We start from the raw sequence: 18,694 nt of genomic DNA, 5'->3' as shown, positions 1-18,694 counted from the left end.
TTGGCCAACATGTCAAAATACCATAATGATAGAAGGAAACACCTAGAATTGAACGGATTAAATGCATTTAAAAACATTACATATTAAGTAGCAATATTTAAATACTATTTTTCTTCTTGAGTTCTCCTCCCAAAGGCAGGTCTGACCAAAATTGCCACGGCCATCACCATGGGTAGGGCAAGCAGACAGATGCTGAATCCACCCCAGATGAAAGGCGGATCAAACCCCCATACCGTGGGCACAATTTGATCCACACTGGCCATCCAACCAATTGAACCAACCCAATCCCCCCGCAAGGAGGCAGAGTTGCTGGGGGGAAAAACTCTTTTAGTTGTACAGTGATAGTAGACGTTACAATTTTCCTTCCTTTACATGGCTAGGAACCTCTCTACTCTAACTATTGGTGCGTGTTGGCCAGATTTACAAGTTGATGCTCAATCTGTTTGGCCGCATTATGAACACACCTTCTGTGGCCATCAAGTCCTGGAGTGGGACTTGAACCCAGAACCTCTGGCTTAGAGGCATGGACACTACCCACCTTGCCACAAGACCTCCTAATATTGAATATTACTAAATATTAATTTAATCCTAGATCAATGCTAATAACTGATTAATAATGACATTATTATTATAATATATATTATGTATATTCTGACTAACGTAACGGTCTTATATGTGTGTTTCTATTAGTAAGAGTGAATAAAAGCTACCCAATGAGCTTTACGAGCACTTAAAGTTGGAGAATCACTAAATAACAACACGCCAGGTCTGCACCACCCTTCAAGTTATTTGTTTATAACTTTTTAAAAGAAATTCATGGAGTTTTATTGCCTGTCATTGAAACATCTTGAAGCACTTCAAACAGTGAATTGCTTTCTGAAGTGCAGCAACTTGTTACGAAGGCAAACACAGCCACAAAGAGATTAATGACCAGTTTATCTGTGGTGCTGGGTGACAGAGGAATGTTGGCCCAGGACACCAGGAATACTTTGCAAAATGCCATGAATCATGAATGGTCTTCAGTTTAACAACTCAGGCCAATAGGAACTTGTGGTTTAAAGACATGTTTGCAAAAACTGCAGAAGAAGAAAATAATCCTTTCCTAAACCACATAAGACATAGGTGGAGCAATTATTGACCCCTTTATCTTCATTTCTTTAGTGTCACATTGAGTTAATAATGAAAGCAAGAGACAGATGACAGTAGCCAGCGCATTATAATGATTTCATTATTGAGCATTTACGTCATTGATTATGTTCGCTACTAAAACATCCCTGGCAGCATGTTCACCTAGCAGATTATGCCATTGTAATAACTAAAGACAGCATTGAATTATACAATCTGTCACCTGCCTAAAATGGCTAAAGAGACAACACAAAGTTTACAAAAAGCTGACATATTTCAAAATAAATAACACTGTGAGGTGACCAGATCGCTCACTAGAATGAATTTAAGTAACTAACGGCATAAACATTTCAAAGCTGCTTGGACTAACCTTCAGCTAAAATGTCTATGGGGTGAGGTGGGTCTTGGTAAAGTCCAAGTGATATTACTGAGGTGGTCCTGAATGTGCTGCTAGGGTAGGTGACTAGTGGGACGGGAAAAGCAAATGACAAAGTCAGTCTTAAACATTTTCTTGGCAATTTTACATTGCCATCTTTCCAATCTAGCAGTTGGCACTGGGTAGCCTGAAGACTTCCTTGAGGGGCTGGAGCCCTGGAGGTGAGGTGGGGAGCATTCCACAAGGAGTGCTGTAAAAGGCTTCTGGAACTGACACCTCCTGTCTCCCTTGCCCTGCTGGTTTCCCAAGCCCTGGCAAATCCACTACAATCAACCACATTAGTCAGGCTCCCAGCTGCGCTATGTGAGCCCTAGGTGAAGGGTCTCATTCTTTGAGGGTGAGAGACTTACACATCACAAAACCCACCACCATAAAAAAAGCAAACTGGCTCATAAATGGCTGTTTGGGGACATGTTCCCTGTGTATGAATCCTTAAACTTTAAACTGCCTACTTTTAGTAAAAGGGGCAAATATCAAAGCAAGGTGTCATAGGATAAATTACCAGAAAAAGAAATGTACATAACTTCAGAAGGAATCTAAAAAAATAAATAATTGCAAGATATAGTATGGTAGCTAGGTGGGGTTGAAATCTGTCAGAATAATGTTAGGCCCAAAGGCTTTTATACTGTTCATAAAAAATTTTATGTCGTCCACACTGATCTTGCTCATATTTTGTCAGCCAGTTATAGAACCATGGCCTTTATAGACCATCAGAAGAATAATGAGCTCCATACCATGTCATATGTAGTGTTACAAACTTATGAATTAGGTGCAGAGGTAAGCCAGATAAAGGGTGCGGAGGCTAATGAACTATGATATTAAGAGTCTCCTAAAAAGAGTTGCAGAGAGTACAGAAAATGAAAATGACAGTGGTCAAAGCACAGTTAATATGGGTGAGGGAGTCCATTCCTAATCATTGAATCATAGAGTTGTAGAAGTGATTCCTATGGGGAAATGCAGGCGTGGACATCAGGTAGAAACAGGATCAGCTTTGGTGGTGATGGTTTCTGCAGTCAGATTGTTGTAGATTGGTAGATTGTTGTAAGAATGTTAGCTTGGATGGAGGAGTGGGGGGTGGGTGGGGGACCGCTAGTGAAGTGAACACTTTACAGACTCAATGGGCGGGATTTTCTGGCCGCGTTTGCCCCAAGACCGGAAAATCTCGCCCGAGGTCAACGGAGCTTTGCATGGTCCGTGTCCCGCCGGTTACGATTCCTGTGGTGGGTGGAATGGGAAAATCCTGCCCAATATTTCTAAGAGAGGAAGGGCAAGAATTAAGTTAAAAATGTTTGCTGAGGAACATCAGGAAGCAACACACGAAAAGAATGACACAATCATCAACATGCTTAAAAAGAAAATACATTGCCCAGGTTTAGATTGAGTAAATAAAGAGGAACTATTTCCAGTGGCTGAGGGGTCAATAACTAGAGGCACAGGGTTATTAGATAAAGAATCAAAGGTGACATGAGAGGAAACTGATTTATACAATCTGTTGTCAGGAATTGGATTGTAACGCCTGATAAATGGTGAATACAGGTTCTCTTCAAAAGGGAATTGGATAAATATTGAATGAAAAATTGCAGGGATGTAGGGTTAGAACTAGGACTAACTGGATTGCTCTTTGAAAGAGTATTTGCAGACTCAATGGGCCAAATGGCCTCCTCCTGTATTGCAATATTCTATAATTCTACATCCCGAGCTTCAGAATTGCCTTGTCTATTTTTCAGTGAATAAACAACCTCCTGTGTTTTTTTCAGACTGTCTCCTATACACAGTCCACTGGGAGAAATCATTCCTTGTACCTGTCAATAATAAGGTTTGATATTTCCCTCATCGACCTTTCCCAAATTAGCTTCTGAGCTAGGAATCTCCTCCTGGATTACCAAGGGTGGTTTGCTGTAATAGAGTCTTGTTATATATCTGTCTGTGGGAATAATTGGCAAAAATCAGCCCCTCTGTCTTTGCAGAATTCTGGTGAAAACCTCACTATTTTAAAGAGTTGGAACACACAAACCCCCTGCCCTCCATTCACCGCCGCTTCAAGACACAGCTGTATCACCATACCACCATTTAATGAATATAGAGAGGGGAAGTGTAGGTGGATACATTAAAAGGCCCTAATGACCAACTTCATTCATTAGTATCTCATGAACTGTATGACAGGACTGTATAAATGAAAATGTTTCCACCTCAGTGAGCAATGATCTGAATCGTGATCTAGCAGATGCCCATCAATGTGTGTAGACTTCAAAATAAAACAGATTTTTCAGAACACAAGTAACCCATTTTTTTTTCCACAAAATGTGCTCAGCCGCCAATATGATAATATGCAAGATGAGCTCTGCCCCCTGATGGTGTCTCTGGAGCTTCAGCAGACACGTTTTACAGTGTGTGTGAGTTGAGAGGATCTGATCCGACTGACTGCTTGGCTTCTTGAGAAGCTGATGGCGGAACATGGGGTACAAAGAAAGACTGGCAATTACATAACCTTCTGCAAAACACAAACAATGCTCACCGACAATCTTTGCATCTTTCACAGCTCCAGGAGATCTTTACACTCACATTTTGAAGTGTGCGAGGAATAGTGCTGGCCTTGGCAGCAATGCCCACCTCCCATGAAAGAATAATTTGAAAAAAAAAACTCACTGTTGTAAAGTAGCATGTAACCCCAGCAGCCAATTTTCACACAGCAAGATTCCACAGACAGCAATGCCTTATTGACCTGATAAACACTTCCTCTTGTCTGAGAGGGTAGACATGCTCAATGTGCCAGCCAGAACATGGCACCTTTAAGAGCACACTGCTCCCTTAGTGCCAAGCCCATGTCATGTGCCCAGGTTTTGAGAGTGGGATTCAAACCCGCAAACTTTAGACTGGGAGACGGGGCTGACACCTTCAAGCTGACATCTTCATTCAGGATTGCACGTTGGTTTTTGAGGTTCAGATAATTAAAATGTTGCAAGAGAACTGAGGCATTTCCCACTCCTTAAACATCCATTTCCTTCTGCCTCCTTTATGTCCTGCCTTTTAGCCCCCCCCAGCCTTATTGCTCAAAGTCTCACTCTGTAAAGTCCAAAGATGTGCAGGTTAGGTGGATTGGCCATGTTAAATTGCCCCTTAGTGTCAGGGGAACTAGCTAGGGTAAATGTATGTGGTTAAGGGGATAGGACCTGAGTGGGATTGTGGTCGCTGCAGACCAGATGGGCCGAATGGCCTCCTTCTGCAGTGTAAGATTCTATGATTCTATGTAATCAACCAAACAGTTTGCTAAGGAGTAACAGTCCAGTTTTCTCTGTGACAATGCTGAGAGTTGTGCAGCTCATAATTTATATTATCCCCAGTCATATTCACAGCTTCTTTATTTTCTCTTTTACTGAGACTGGAGTTAGAACTAATGAGCAACTTACATTCATATTGCATCTTATATAATGCTAGGACATCCCAAACTGCTTTAAAACCAGCAAAACTACTTTCTGAACTATAGTTGTTGCTGTCTGTTCTGTAGAGAGCCCCAGATACCCATAAGCAGTAACGAGATAAATGACCAGTCATTCTGTTTTACTGACTGGTGCAAATTTCATATCGGACTTCAATGTTTAGGTAGCCTAATGTTTGAGTGAAATTTATAACATGGGGTATGTCACACTCTGGACAGCAGAGTTTACCCATGGGAGCAGCGTAATCTTCAGATGTTGCATTGCTTCTCTACAAGGCAGGCATCTTTCTCTGACTAGGCCTGTGGGGGCAACCTCTGGCCCAAGGGCCACATGTGGCCCATCTGGGTTCTCAGTGCGAACCATGAGACATTTTGGTGACTGTTGACCACGTGTAGGGTTCCCACATTCCACTGATTTCTGTCCATGCCATTTTTGTTCGACCGGTGTGACTGAAGTGATTCGCATGTAAAGCAAGGGCAAATGAAGTGAGGTGCGTGCTGACTCCTCACAACGTTGACTGAGCCGTGTGCTCCTCTGTGTCCAAAGCGTAAATATTTCTTTTGTTTTCATCATTTGGAGTTGATGACAGTTCTATTAATATATAAATGAATAAGCATTTTCTATAACTTGTTATGGACGGCATGGTGGCACAGTGGGTCAGCACTGCTACCTCATAGCGCCAGGGACCCAGGTTCGATCCCCGGCTTGGGTCACTGTCTGTGTGGAGTTTGCACGTTCTCCCCGTGTCTGCGTGGGTTTCCTCCGGGTGCTCCGGTTCCCTCCCACAGTCTGAAAGACGTGCATTGACCCGAACAGGTGCCGAAGTGTGACGACTAGGGGAATTTCATAGTAACTTCATTGCCGTGTTAATGTAAGCCTTACTTGTGACCAATAAATGAACTTTACTTTACTTTGAAATATTTGGTGTGTATTAAATGTATTTAATCTCATTCATGGTTAGTGAACAGGCCTGATTTATGAGCTGAAGGAGGGCCACTCATGCATCCCTCTCATGAGTCTAGGTTGCCCATCACTGGACTAGACCATTTAAACTGAGGGTGCCGGCTGATCCCTGTGCTTACTTAATAACCATCCAACTTCAAGATCAGTCTGAGCAGTAATTGATTCAGAGTGCAGAGCAATCAGGCCTCCTGGCCTTAAAGCAACAACGATAAAAACTCCTATTTATATAGCACCTTTAATATAATAAAGCACCCCAAGATTCTTCACAGCAGCATTATAAAACAAAATATGTTACCAGACCACATATGGCAACATTAGGTCAGATGACCGTCATCGCAGCTTTTCCTTGATTTGAGAATAGTGTCCACTCATGGGTCTTCATGTGACTGAACAGGCCGATTCTCGGCTCACAGATCATTTGACACATGGGACAGGACGTCCTATGAGGCAGTGGGATCCAGAATGCAGGATTTGCTTCCTTTTCTTCTCTGGTGCCGTTTTACTTCATTAAAACATTGTAAAAGTGTGATGCAGCTTGATGGACAAGTTGTCGCCATTTTGGGAGCAAGTTTCTCCCAGTCATTAATGTCAGTGCTGGCACACTTCAAGGAGAGTTTCAGAGTGTCTTTGAGATGTTTCCTTTGTCCTTCCTTGGAACGTTGGCCATTTGAGAGTTGGGAAAGCAACACCTGGTGGGAGAGACAGTTTGTGACCATCCTTTCACCATCCAAATTACCATTCAGTCATTGAAGAGGGAAAACAAACTTGCATTTTTATATTACAGCAAGGTCCCGCAACAAGAATAACCAGAGAATCTGATTTAGTGATATTGGTAAAGGGTTAAACTGATAAAACTACAAAAGGTCTTGAATGTAGCCCAACCCATCACGCAAACCAGCCTCCCATCCATTGACTCTGTCTACACTTCCCGCTGCCTTGGCAAAGCAGCCAGCATGATCAAGGACCCCACACACCCCGGACATACTCTCTTCCACCTTCTTCTGTCGGGAAAAAGATACAAAAGTCTGAGGTCACGTACCAACCGACACAAGAACAGCTTCTTCCCTGCTGCCATCAGTCTTTTGAATGGACGTACCTCGCATTAAGTTGATCTTTCTCGACACCCTAGCTATAACTGTAACACTACATTCTGCACCCCCTCCTTTCCTTCTCTATGAACGGTATACTTTGTCTGTATAGCGCGCAAGAACAATATTTTTCACTATATACTGATACATGTGACAATAATAAATCAAATCAAAATATTGACTGGGCAATGGGCAATGGGGATTGACTGGGCAATTCTTCTTCAGATTGGGCCATGGATCCTTCACGTATCTCCCTCCCCACCGCCGCCCACCACACACCACTAAGAGGCCTCAGGTTTATCTTGCTTGAATGTCCAAACTCAAAAGATGGCACCTCTGAGAGTGCATCTCTCCCTCAGACAACCACTGGGGTATCAGCCGAGACTTGCCAAGTGTCTGGAGCAAAGTTCCTGCCAGGTTGCACAGACTCTTCAGTGACTCAAAAATTCCTGCACAGGCTGTGCACAAGTCGATTCCTTTCAATTACTGTGGGTACATGTTTGTATTTGAACAAATCACCTCCACACTCTCAAAGCAAATGAGAGGGAACATTAGTCTGGAATGTGGTATACAATAATATGATTGTTTTTACACTTGTTTTTGAGATATGGACACAAAATAACAAAGCAGTAATTATTGCCCATTCTTAATTCCTCCGAGAATCAACTGAATGGTGTGAAACTGGAGTCTTGTGTGCCAAAAACAGTTGGGTTTTTGTGGTTATTTCTTGGGGGTAGCTTCCAGATTAATAGGTTCATTGAATTCAGTTCACAATTGGCTGAGCCGGAAATTGTATTGAGTCATAGAGGTTTACAGCATGGAAACAGGCCCTTCGGCCCAACTTGTCCATGCTGCCCCTTTTTTTAAAACCCCTATGCTAGTCCCAGTTGCCCACATTTGGCCCATATCCCCCTATACCCATCTTACACATGTAACTGTCTAAACGCTTTTTAAAAGACAAAATTGTACAGGCCTCCACGACTACCTCTGGCAGCTTGTTCCAGACACTCACCACCTTCTGTGTGAAAAAATTGCCCCTCTGGACCCTTTTGTATCTCTCCCATAGAAAACCATAGAACCATAGAAAATTACAGCTCAGAAACAGGCCTTTTGGCCCTTCTTGTCTGTGCCGAACCATTTTTTGCCCAGTCCCACTGACCTGCACTTGGACCATATCCCTCCACACCCCTCTCATCCATGAACCCGTCCAAGTTTTTCTTAAATGTTAAAAGTGACCCCGCATTTACCACTTTATCTGGCAGCTCATTCCACACTCCCACCACTCTCTGTGTGAAGAAGCCCCCCCTAATATTCCCTTTAATCTTTTCTCCTTTCACCCTTAACCCATGCCCTCTGTTTTCTTTCTCCCCTAGCCTCAGTGGAAAAAGCCTGCTTGCATTCACTCTATCTATACCCATCAAAATCTTATACACCTCTATCAAATCTCCCCTCATTCTTCTACGCTCCAGGGAATAAAGTCCCAACCTATTCAATCTCTCTCTGTAACTCAGCTTCTCAAGTCCCGGCAACATCCTTGTGAACCTTCTCTGCACTCTTTCAACCTTATTTACATCCTTCCTGTAACTAGGTGACCAAAACTGTACACAATACTCTAAATTTGGCCTCACCAATGCCTTATATAACCTTACCATAACACTCCAACTTTTATACTTGATACTCTGATTTATAAAGGCCAATGTACCAAAGGCACTCTTTACGACCCTATCCACCTGTGACGTCACTTTTAGGGAATTCTGTACCTGTATTCCAAGATCCCTCTGTTCAACTGCACTCTTCAGAGTCCTACCATTTACCCTGTACGTTCTACTTTGGTTTGTCCTTCCAAAGTGCAATATCTCACACTTGTCTGCGTTAAATTCCATTGCCCATTTTTCTAGTTGGTCCAAATCCCTCTGCAAGCTTTGAAAACCTTCCTCACTGTCCACTACACCTCCAATCTTTGTATCATCAGCAAATTTGCTGATCCAATTAACCACATTATCATTCAGATCATTGATATAGATGACAAACAACAATGGACCCAACACCGATCCCTGCGGCACACCACTAGTCACAGGCCTCCACTCAGAGAAGCAATCCTCCACAACCACTCTCTGGCTTCTTCCATTGGGCCAGTGTCTAATCCAATTTACTACCTCCCTATGTATACCCAGCGACTGAACCTTCCTAACTAACCTCCCATGAGGGACCTTGTCAAAGGCCTTGCTGAAATCCAGGTAGACACATCCACCGCCTTCGCTTCATCCACTTTCCTGGTAACCTCCTCGAAAAACTCTAATAGATTGGTCAAACATGACCTACCACGCACAAAGCCATGTTGACTCACCCTAATAAGTCCCTGTCTATCCAAATATTTGTAGATCCTATCCCTTAGCACACCTTCCAATATCTTGCCCACCACCGACGTCAAACTTACTGGCCTATAATTTCCTGGATTTCTTTTGGAACCTTTTTTAAACAACGGAACAGCATGAGCCACCCTCCAATCATCCGGCACCTCCCCCGTGAATACTGACATTTTAAATATGTCTGCCAGGGCCCCTGCAAGTTCAACACTAGCTTCCCTCAAGGTCCGTGGGAATACCCTGTCCGGTCCTGGGGATTTATCCACTCTGATTTGCCTCAAGACAGCAAGCACCTCCTCCCCTTTAATCTGTAAAGGTTTCATGACCTCCCTACCAGTTTGCCCTATTTCCGTAGACTCCATGCCCGTTTCCTCAGTAAATACGGATGCAAAAAAAACATTTAGTATCTCCCCCATGTCGTTTGGTTCCATACACAGTCTACCACTCTGGTCTCCCCCTCATCTTAAACCTATGCCTTCTAGTTTTAGACTCCCTTACCTTTGGGAAAAGATATTGACTATCTAGCTGATGTATGTCCCTCATTATTTTATAGACCTCTATAAGATCGCCCCTAGTCGACAGAAGTATCACTGTAAAGGGTCCACTCAAGATGAAAGCATTGTGATAACAAATCATTCAATCAAAATATAATGGTTGTAATCAAATCATGATTGGATTTCCTTCGCCAATGACACAACAACCACTTGCATTTATATAACGACTTTATCATTCCAACAAAATGCTTCACAGGAACAACTCTCAAACCAAACTTGACGCTTTCTTCTTAAACAGTCCCTTGAGTTTGAGGATGGCTTGCTTCCTCTCTGGTTCGATGGGTTCTGAGATGGCTGATAAGTCTAATGCATAATCTGAAGACTTTGCCACGTATGGGGCAGGTTGTGCTGGAAGGATTGTGTAGGTGGGCTGTTTGGAGGTTTGTGCCCCCCCTCCGATGCCTCGACTTCACCGCTGCATGTCCCCAATAAAATCTCTCAATGTGTTCAGTGCCATCCTCACAAACCTCCATTTTGGTCATTCACAAGACAGGGAATCCCATGAGTCAGTGGGGTTTGTTGACCTTTTCAAGGGCTGCTTTGAGGACATCCCTAAAGCATTTCCGCTGTCCTCAGCTGAGACTGAGTTCCGATAGAGCAGTTGCTTCAAGAGTCTGGTGTCAGGCATAGGTACGACATTCCTGCCCGATGGAGCTGGCTTTGAGTGATTGGTGTCTCAAAACTGGGCAAGTTGGCTTGGGTGAGGATGTGGTTGCAGACCACCTTTCTTTGTCACCAGATTTGAGGGCCTTGTGAAGGCATCGATGGTGATATTACTCCAGTGCTTTGAGGTGCCTGCAATAGGTCATCCAAGTCTCCAAAGCACAAGGAGCACAGGAATCACTGCTGCCCGGTAAACCTTGGGTTTGAGGTTCAGTTCCTCAAATATTCTTTTCCTCAGTGATCTTTACTACGTGGCAAATTCAAGGAAAATGTAAGGAACAGCACTAACTCCTGTGCATGGCCTTTTTCAACCTAACAGAAGCCTTTGACTCTGCCATCCGATAAGGTTTATGGAATATCTTCCTCAATATTGGCTGCCCTCAGAAATCTGTCACCATCCTTCACCTACTCCAATGATTCTCAGCAAATTACCTACAGAGCAGGTCAGAAACAGTTCAATTTACACTACCTCTGATCCAAAATCAATTACCCAGGGTTCCTGTTAGGAAGAACACATGTGTGGTCATGTGGGGAGCTAAAGAAAGAAAGAACTTCCATTTATTTAGTGACCTCAGGACGAATGGTTCATCACATTTTTCTTTACTGTGTGTGACCTATTTGCAGCACTGTGTGGTCTCTTGAGGATTAATAACTCCAAAGGTGTGCAGGTTAGGTTGATTGGCCAGCAAAATTGCCCCTCAATATCAGAGAGACTAACAGGGTAAATATGTGGGGGGGAGTGATTTTACCCCAAAAATTCTAAGTTCCGAATGAGCGTGAAAATGGGAGAGTTTCAGTTCCATTTTTTCGGTGAGGCCATTCTGTGTGAAAAATAATGCTAAATCTGTTTCCCACCCGTCGGAGGAGGGGCGGGGCCTGAGCTCACCAGAAAGCTGGCAGCTCACAATATAAGGCGCAATCGGGCATGCATGCGCAGATCTCTATTCTGTGTAATAGCACAGAGAGATGTGTCAGTCACCTCCCCCCTCCGGATATTGGGCGCCTCCCCTCCCACGATAGCTGGCCTCCGCAGCCAATTGCCCGCCTCCATGGCCGATTGCTCCCCTCCTGTGATCGCTGGCCTCCGTGGCTGACTATCTTCCCCCTGGCCTGGCCGATCCCACTCCCCCTCCCCCCCCATGGTCGTTTGCCGGTTGCAGAGTGCGCAGCTTCCTCCTGCCTACCTCCCCATTGGCCATGCTCCCATCTAGGCCACACCCCTCCTCTTAGGCCCCACCCTCTCCCATAAGATACCAAACACATGAGAGACTTTGTCTGGAGCAGCACACAGAGGTAAAATTGACCAGTCAGAGATAGTACACAAACCTCCAATCACCTCATCTGCCCGAGCCTTCGCAGGTGGCAAAGTCCTTAGATTCCACACTGGACTTATCAGCCATCTCAGAACCCATTGAACCAAAGTAGAAGCGAGTTCTCCTGGGTCCCGAGGGACGGCTTGAGAAGTCGCCCTGCCAAGGCTAACTGTTTCTGCTCTCACATGAAGAACGTCCACTTCAAGTGAGGCGACAGTGTGGTGCTGGCAAGTGTAGAACCAGGTTGACGATACACTTTCAGGAGGGAATATTGGAAAACCTTTTCTAAAAGGTTCCTACTTTACAACGATGACTATGCTTCAGAAGTACTTAATTTGCTGTAAAACATTTTGGGAAGTTCTGAGTTTTGAAAATCAAAGCGAAATTCAATTTTTCTGAAGAGTTTCTGAGAATCATAGAAACTAGAAGCGTGAGTAGGCCATTCGGCCCTTCGAGCTTGCTCCGCCATCCATCTTGATCATGGCTGATCATCGAATTCAATATCGGGATCCCCCTTCCCCCCATATCCCTTTAGCCCCAAGAGCTATCTCTAATTTCTTCTTGAAATCAGACAATGTTTTGGCCTCAACTACATTCTGTGGTGATGAATTCCGCACATTCACCACCCTTTGGGTAAAGACATTTCTCCTCACCTCAGTTCTAAAAGGTTTACCCTTATCCTCAAACTATGACCCCTAGTTCTGGACTCCCCCAGCATTGGGAACATTCTTTCTGAATCTACCCTGTCTAACCCTGTTAGAATTTTATAAGTTTCTATGAGATCTCCTCTCACTTTTCTAAACTCCCGTGAATATAATCCTAAATGACTTAGTCTCTCCTCATATGACAGACCAGGAATCAGCCTGGTAAACCTTTGTTGTACTCCCTCTATAGCAAGGACATCCTTTCTCAGATAAGGACACCAAAGCTGCAGACAATACTCCAGGTGTAGCCTCACCAACGCCCTATACAACTGCAGCAAAACATGCCTATCCTTGTCCTCAACTCCTCTCACTATGAAGGCCAACATAGCATTTGCCTTCTTTATCACCTGCTGTACCTGGCGCTTACCTTCAGTGACTGATGCACAAGGACTCCAAGATCTCGTTGAGTATCCACCTCTCTCAATTTACACCCATTCAAGTAATAATCTCTCTTCCTCTTATTGCAACCAAAGTGGATAACCTCACATTTATCCACATGATACTGCATCTGCCATGCAGTTGCCCACACACTCAGTCTGTGCAAATCACACTGAAGCATCTCTGCATCCTCCTCACAGCTCACCCTCCCACCCTACTTTGTATCATCTGCAAATTTGGAGCTAATACATTCAGTTCCCTCTTCCAAATCATTAATATAAAATGTGAACAGTTGGGGTCCTAGCACAAATCCCTGCAGAACCCCATTATTCACTGACTGCCAATCAGAAAAAGACCTGAAAAGAATCATCTATGACAGTGAGGAAAGGAGACTAATTTGTGTTGTAAAAATCAGATGGAAAGGCATTACAGAAAGCATACCTGATTTCTCACTTGTTTGATCAATTTTGACTCTGATCCCATGTTTAGAGTGTGGATTATTTACGGAGCACTTTTCATACCCCTGTCTTTATATAAAAATTCTGTAATTCTCTACAATCTGTCAAGGAAATGCGATGAACATGAAAAAGAAAAGGTAATCTGTGAGCACTTACAGAATGGTTAATCAGCCACAATTATGACCAGGGGATTTACTGTTAAGAGTTTGTGTTACTGCACAGGCACAGTTGGACGTGTGATTTCCTGTGTTAACAGTGCAGTTCTGGAGGATCTAAGAAGCTGAAATCCTAACCAGTAGTATTGCATAGCACAGAAGGAGGCCACTTGGCCCATCATCCTAATGTTGGCTCTTTCAAAGAGCTGTCCAATTAGATGCACTCCCTCTGCCCTTTTCCCAGAACCCTGCAACATTTTCCTCTTCAAATATTTAACACATTTCCTTTTAAAAGTTGTTATTAAATCTACTTTCATCATCCTTTCAGGCAGTGCATTTCAGATTGTAGCAACTTGCTGCACAAAAATAAATCTCCTCATTCCCACTGGAAATGTTTCCACTGCAGTAATCGTGATGTCTGTCTCTTTCAGATAGTGGAGATGCCGGCGTTGGACTGGGGTAAACACAGTAAGGAGTCTAACAACACCAGGTTAAAGTCCAAAACAGGTTAAAGTTGGACTTTAACCTGGTGTTGTTAGACTCCTTACTGTCTTTCAGACAGCACAGCAGAAGAGGGTCACCTGGCTTGAGGGACCAAAGGGAACCAAGAGTGAGTGATCACCCCAGAGGGTGGAGTCCTCTCTTGGGTGGAATGCACCGGGGAGCCATGTAGTAAGCATGAAAAGACTGGCGCAGCCTAAGGCTGCAAACCCCTGTACCTGATTTCTCTTAACTTGTGTTCCTAACGAAGCCTGAAATGTCTTGATGTCAAAGAGGGGCGCCACACTATTACATCCACAATTATCTTCAAATCTTTTTCTTTACATGTTTTTGATATTTATTTGATCTACACGGATACAGCCACAAAATATCACACATATTGAAAATGTGAACTAAAACCAGAATGTGATCAGAGGTCTTTACCTGAAATGGTAACTCTGTTTCTCTCACAGATGTTACTGTTACTGATGAGTATTTCATGCATTTTCTAAATTTTGATTGCCTCCACTACAGCCTTAGCTACTTAATAAAATAAGTCTTATTCTCACCAAGAATGAACAGAGGCCATTGGCAATGACACCTCCTCCATGATTATCCGCAACTTCGGTGCCCCACAAGGCTGTGTCCTCAGCCCCTTACTATACTCCCAATACACCTATGACTGTGTGGTCAAATTCCGCTGCAACTCCATCTTCAAATTTGCTGATGACACCAAAGCACGCCGTTCATAGAGTACATAGGGGAGAAGGAAAGGAGAGGGTGCAGAATATAGTGTTACAGTCATAGCTAGGGTGTAGAGAAAGACTTTTGAATGGACCTACTTTATATTAAATTACACCACATTTCCTACAGTACACCAGTGACTACACTGCAAAAGTACGTTAACTCTATTTTCTCTCCCCACAGATGCTGCTAGACTGCATGGTGACACAGTGATTAGCATTGCTGCCTCATAGCATCAGGGACCCAGGTTCGATTCCTGGCTTGGGTCACAGTCTGTGTGGAGTCTGCACGTTCTCCCCATGTTTGCATGGGTTTCCTCCGGGTGCTTCGGTTTCCTCCCAAAGTGTGAAAGGCGTACTGGTTAGGTGCACTGGCCATGATAAATTCTCCCTCAGTGTACCCGGACAGGTGCCGGAATGTGGCGACCAAGGGATTGTCGCAGTAACTTCATTGCAGTGTTAATGTAAGCCCTCTTGTAACACTAATAAAAAAGCTTTAAACTTTTAAGATCTGCCGAGGTTTTCCAACATTTTCTGCTTATGATCCAAAAGTACTTAATTGGTTGGTGCTGAAAGGTGCTATATGAAATGCAAAGCTTTTAATTTTCTCTCTCCCCCATTGGGATAACATTTTGTCTGAAATAGTTGGTTAATATTTTTAACATTCTGCTCACATGAGCATTGAATGCATTAAGCATGGGTTGCATTAAGCATCATCTCAATCTTCTTTTTAAAAGCAATTACTTTAAAATATGTTATTACAAGACATTGCAGTGCTCCGAAAGCTTGTGGCTTGTGCTACCAAATAAATCTGTTGGACTTTAACCTGGTGTTGTGAGACTTCTTACTGTGATTACAAGACATTGGCAGAGGAGGTGGTAGAGGTGGGTACAATTACAACATTTAAAAGGCATTTGGACAGATACATGGATAGGAAAGGGTTAGAGGGATATGGGCCAAACGCAAGCAAATGGGACTACTTCAGTTTAGGAAATCTGGTCGGCATGGATGAGCTAGGTCTGTTTCCGTGCTGTATATCTCTCTGACTCTCTGACTCATATTCCAATAAGGTGGCACTGTGATTAGCACTGCTGCCTCACAGTACAGTAAGAAGTCTCACAACACCAGGTTAAAGTCTAACAAGTTTATTTGATAGCACAAGCCACAAGCTTTCGGAGCGCTGCCCCTTCATCAGGTGAGTGGGAGTTGTGTTCACAAACAGGGCATATCATAGAAACCCTACAGTACAGAAAGAGGCCATTCGGCCCATCGAGTCTGCACCGACCACAATCCCACCCAGGCCCTACCCCCATATCTACCCACTAATCCCTCCAACCTACGCATCTCAGGACACTAAGGGCAATTTTTTTTAGCATGGCCAATCAACCTAACCCGCACATCTTTGGACTGTGGGAGGAAACCGGAGCACCCGGAGGAAACCCACGCAGACACGAGGAGAATGTGCAAACTCCACACAGACAGTGACCCAAGCCGGGAATCAAACCCAGGTGCCTGGAGCTGTGAAGCAGCAGTGCTAACCACTGTGCTACCGTGCCGCCCATATATAGACACAAACTCAATTTACAAGATAATGGCTGGAATGCGAGTCTTTACAGGTAATCAAGTCTTAAAGATACAGACAATGTGAGTGGAGAGAAGGTTAAGCACAGGTTAAAGAGATGTGTATTGTCTCCAGACAGGACAGTTAGTGAGATTTTGCAAGCCCAGGCAAGTCGTGGGGGTTACAGATAGTGTGACATGAACCCAAGATCCCAGTTGAGGCCGTCATTATGTGTGCGGAACTTGGCTATCTATGTCTGCTCAGCGACTCTGCGCTGTTGTGTGTCGGTCGTGAAGGCCGCCTTGGAGAACGCTTACCCGAAGGTCAGAGGCTGAATGTCTGTGACTGCTGAAGTGTTCTCCAACAGGAAGAGAACACTCCTGCCTGGTGATTGTCGAGCGGTGTTCATTCATTTGTTGTCGTAGCGTCTGCATGGTCTCCCCAATGTACCATGCCTCGGGACATCCTTTCTTGCAGCGTATCAGGTAGACAACGTTGGCCGAGTTGCAAGAATATGTACCGTGTACCTGGTGGACGGTGTTCTCACGTGAGATGATGGCATCCGTGTCGATGATCCGGCACGTCTTGCAGAGGTTGCTGTGGCAGGGTTGTGCGGTGTTGTGATCACTGTTCTCCTGAAGGCTGGGTAGTTTGCTGCTGGCTCAAAGGATTGAATGGCCTCCTTCTATACTGTAGGGTTTCTATGATTCTATTCAATTACAGTGCATTAACAGCATATTGCTGAGGGAGTGCATTAAGGAGTGTAGTCCCTGAACCCCCAATTTAGCATGGGTTCCAATGAGGTTTTATCCCTTTAAAGACTACAACTCCCATGCTGCAGTGGGGTGGGTGTGACGTCATCTCCCGGGGACGGGGCGCCCGCGATTGGAGTCCGTTGGGCCTAGGCGGGATGGAGCCGGTTTCAGGCTCCCTGTTCCCGGCCTTCGGTGACAGGAAAGCGCTTGGTGGAAGCAGCTCTGAAGGTAAACGCTTGGATAGTTATGGATGTCTGACCAGGATCCGTGCCTTTTAAATAAAAGCGTTTCCTCTCCTGCCGAGCAGCCTGAAATTTGATGGCATTTTCCCTCCCCGAGCCTGTTCAGGGTCAAGTGGAGGGAGTGGGCCCAGCCCAGCCCAGCCCGGCCCGGCCCACTGTGGAGGGAGTGGGCCCAGCCCAGCCCACTGTGGAGGGAGTGGGCCCAGCCCAGCCCACTGTGGAGGGAGTGGGCCCGGCCCAGCCCACTGTGGAGGGAGTGGGCCCGGCCCAGCCCAGCCCAGCCCACTGTGGAGGGAGTGGGCCCAGCCCACTGTGGAAGGAGTGGGCCCAGCCCAGCCCAGCCCACTGTGGAGGGAGTGGGCCCGGCCCAGCCCACTGTGGAGGGAGTGGGCCCGGCCCAGCCCACTGTGGAGGGAGTGGGCCCGGCCCAGCCCACTGTGGAGGGAGTGGGCCCGGCCCAGCCCACTGTGGAGGGAGTGGGCCCGGCCCAGCCCACTGTGGAGGGAGTGGGCCCAGCCCAGCCCAGCCCGGCCCGGCCCACTGTGGAGGGAGTGGGCCCGGCCCAGCCCAGCCCGGCCCACTGTGGAGGGAGTGGGCCCAGCCCAGCCCAGCCCACTGTGGAGGGAGTGGGCCCGGCCCAGCCCACTGTGGAGGGAGTGGGCCCAGCCCAGCCCAGCCCGGCCCACTGTGGAGGGAGTGGGCCCGGCCCAGCCCAGCCCGGCCCACTGTGGAGGGAGTGGGCCCAGCCCAGCCCACTGTGGAGGGAGTGGGCCCAGCCCAGCCCACTGTGGAGGGAGTGGGCCCAGCCCAGCCCAGCCCACTGTGGAGGGAGTGGGCCCGGCCCAGCCCACTGTGGAGGGAGTGGGCCCGGCCCAGCCCAGCCCGGCCCACTGTGGAGGGAGTGGGCCCAGCCCAGCCCAGCCCAGCCCAGCCCACTGTGGAGGGAGTGGGCCCGGCCCAGCCCACTGTGGAGGGAGTGGGCCCAGCCCAGCCCAGCCCGGCCCGGCCCACTGTGGAGGGAGTGGGCCCGGCCCAGCCCAGCCCGGCCCACTGTGGAGGGAGTGGGCCCGGCCCAGCCCAGCCCAGCCCAGCCCAGCCCACTGTGGAGGGAATGGGCCCGGCCCACTGTGGAAGGAATGGGCCCGGCCCACTGTGGAAGGAATGGGCCTGGCCCGGCCCACTGTGGAGGGAGTGGGCCGGGCCCGGCCCACTGCGGAGGGAATGGGCCCGGCCCGGCCCACTGTGGAGGGAGTGGGCCCGGCCCAGCCCACTG

General features: G+C 46.3%; 1 protein-coding gene across 1 annotated transcript in view; it reads left to right on the top strand.

Annotated features, from left to right (window-relative positions):
- The first annotated feature begins 17,176 nt into the window (after window positions 1-17,176).
- Window positions 17,177-18,694, top strand: part of nrde2 (NRDE-2, necessary for RNA interference, domain containing) — a 78,412-nt gene continuing 76,894 nt past the window's right edge. Inside the window, exon 1 of the mRNA XM_078234468.1 lies at window positions 17,177-17,407. Coding sequence (XP_078090594.1) covers window positions 17,257-17,407 — 151 coding nt within the window. The 5' untranslated portion in view covers window positions 17,177-17,256. The remainder of the gene's footprint in view (window positions 17,408-18,694) is intronic.

Source organism: Mustelus asterias, chromosome 18, assembly GCF_964213995.1.
Source record: "Mustelus asterias chromosome 18, sMusAst1.hap1.1, whole genome shotgun sequence".
NCBI lineage: Eukaryota > Metazoa > Chordata > Chondrichthyes > Carcharhiniformes > Triakidae > Mustelus > Mustelus asterias.
The sequence above is the reverse complement of the archived record's forward strand: the minus strand, read 5'-3'. Positions and strand labels throughout refer to the sequence as shown.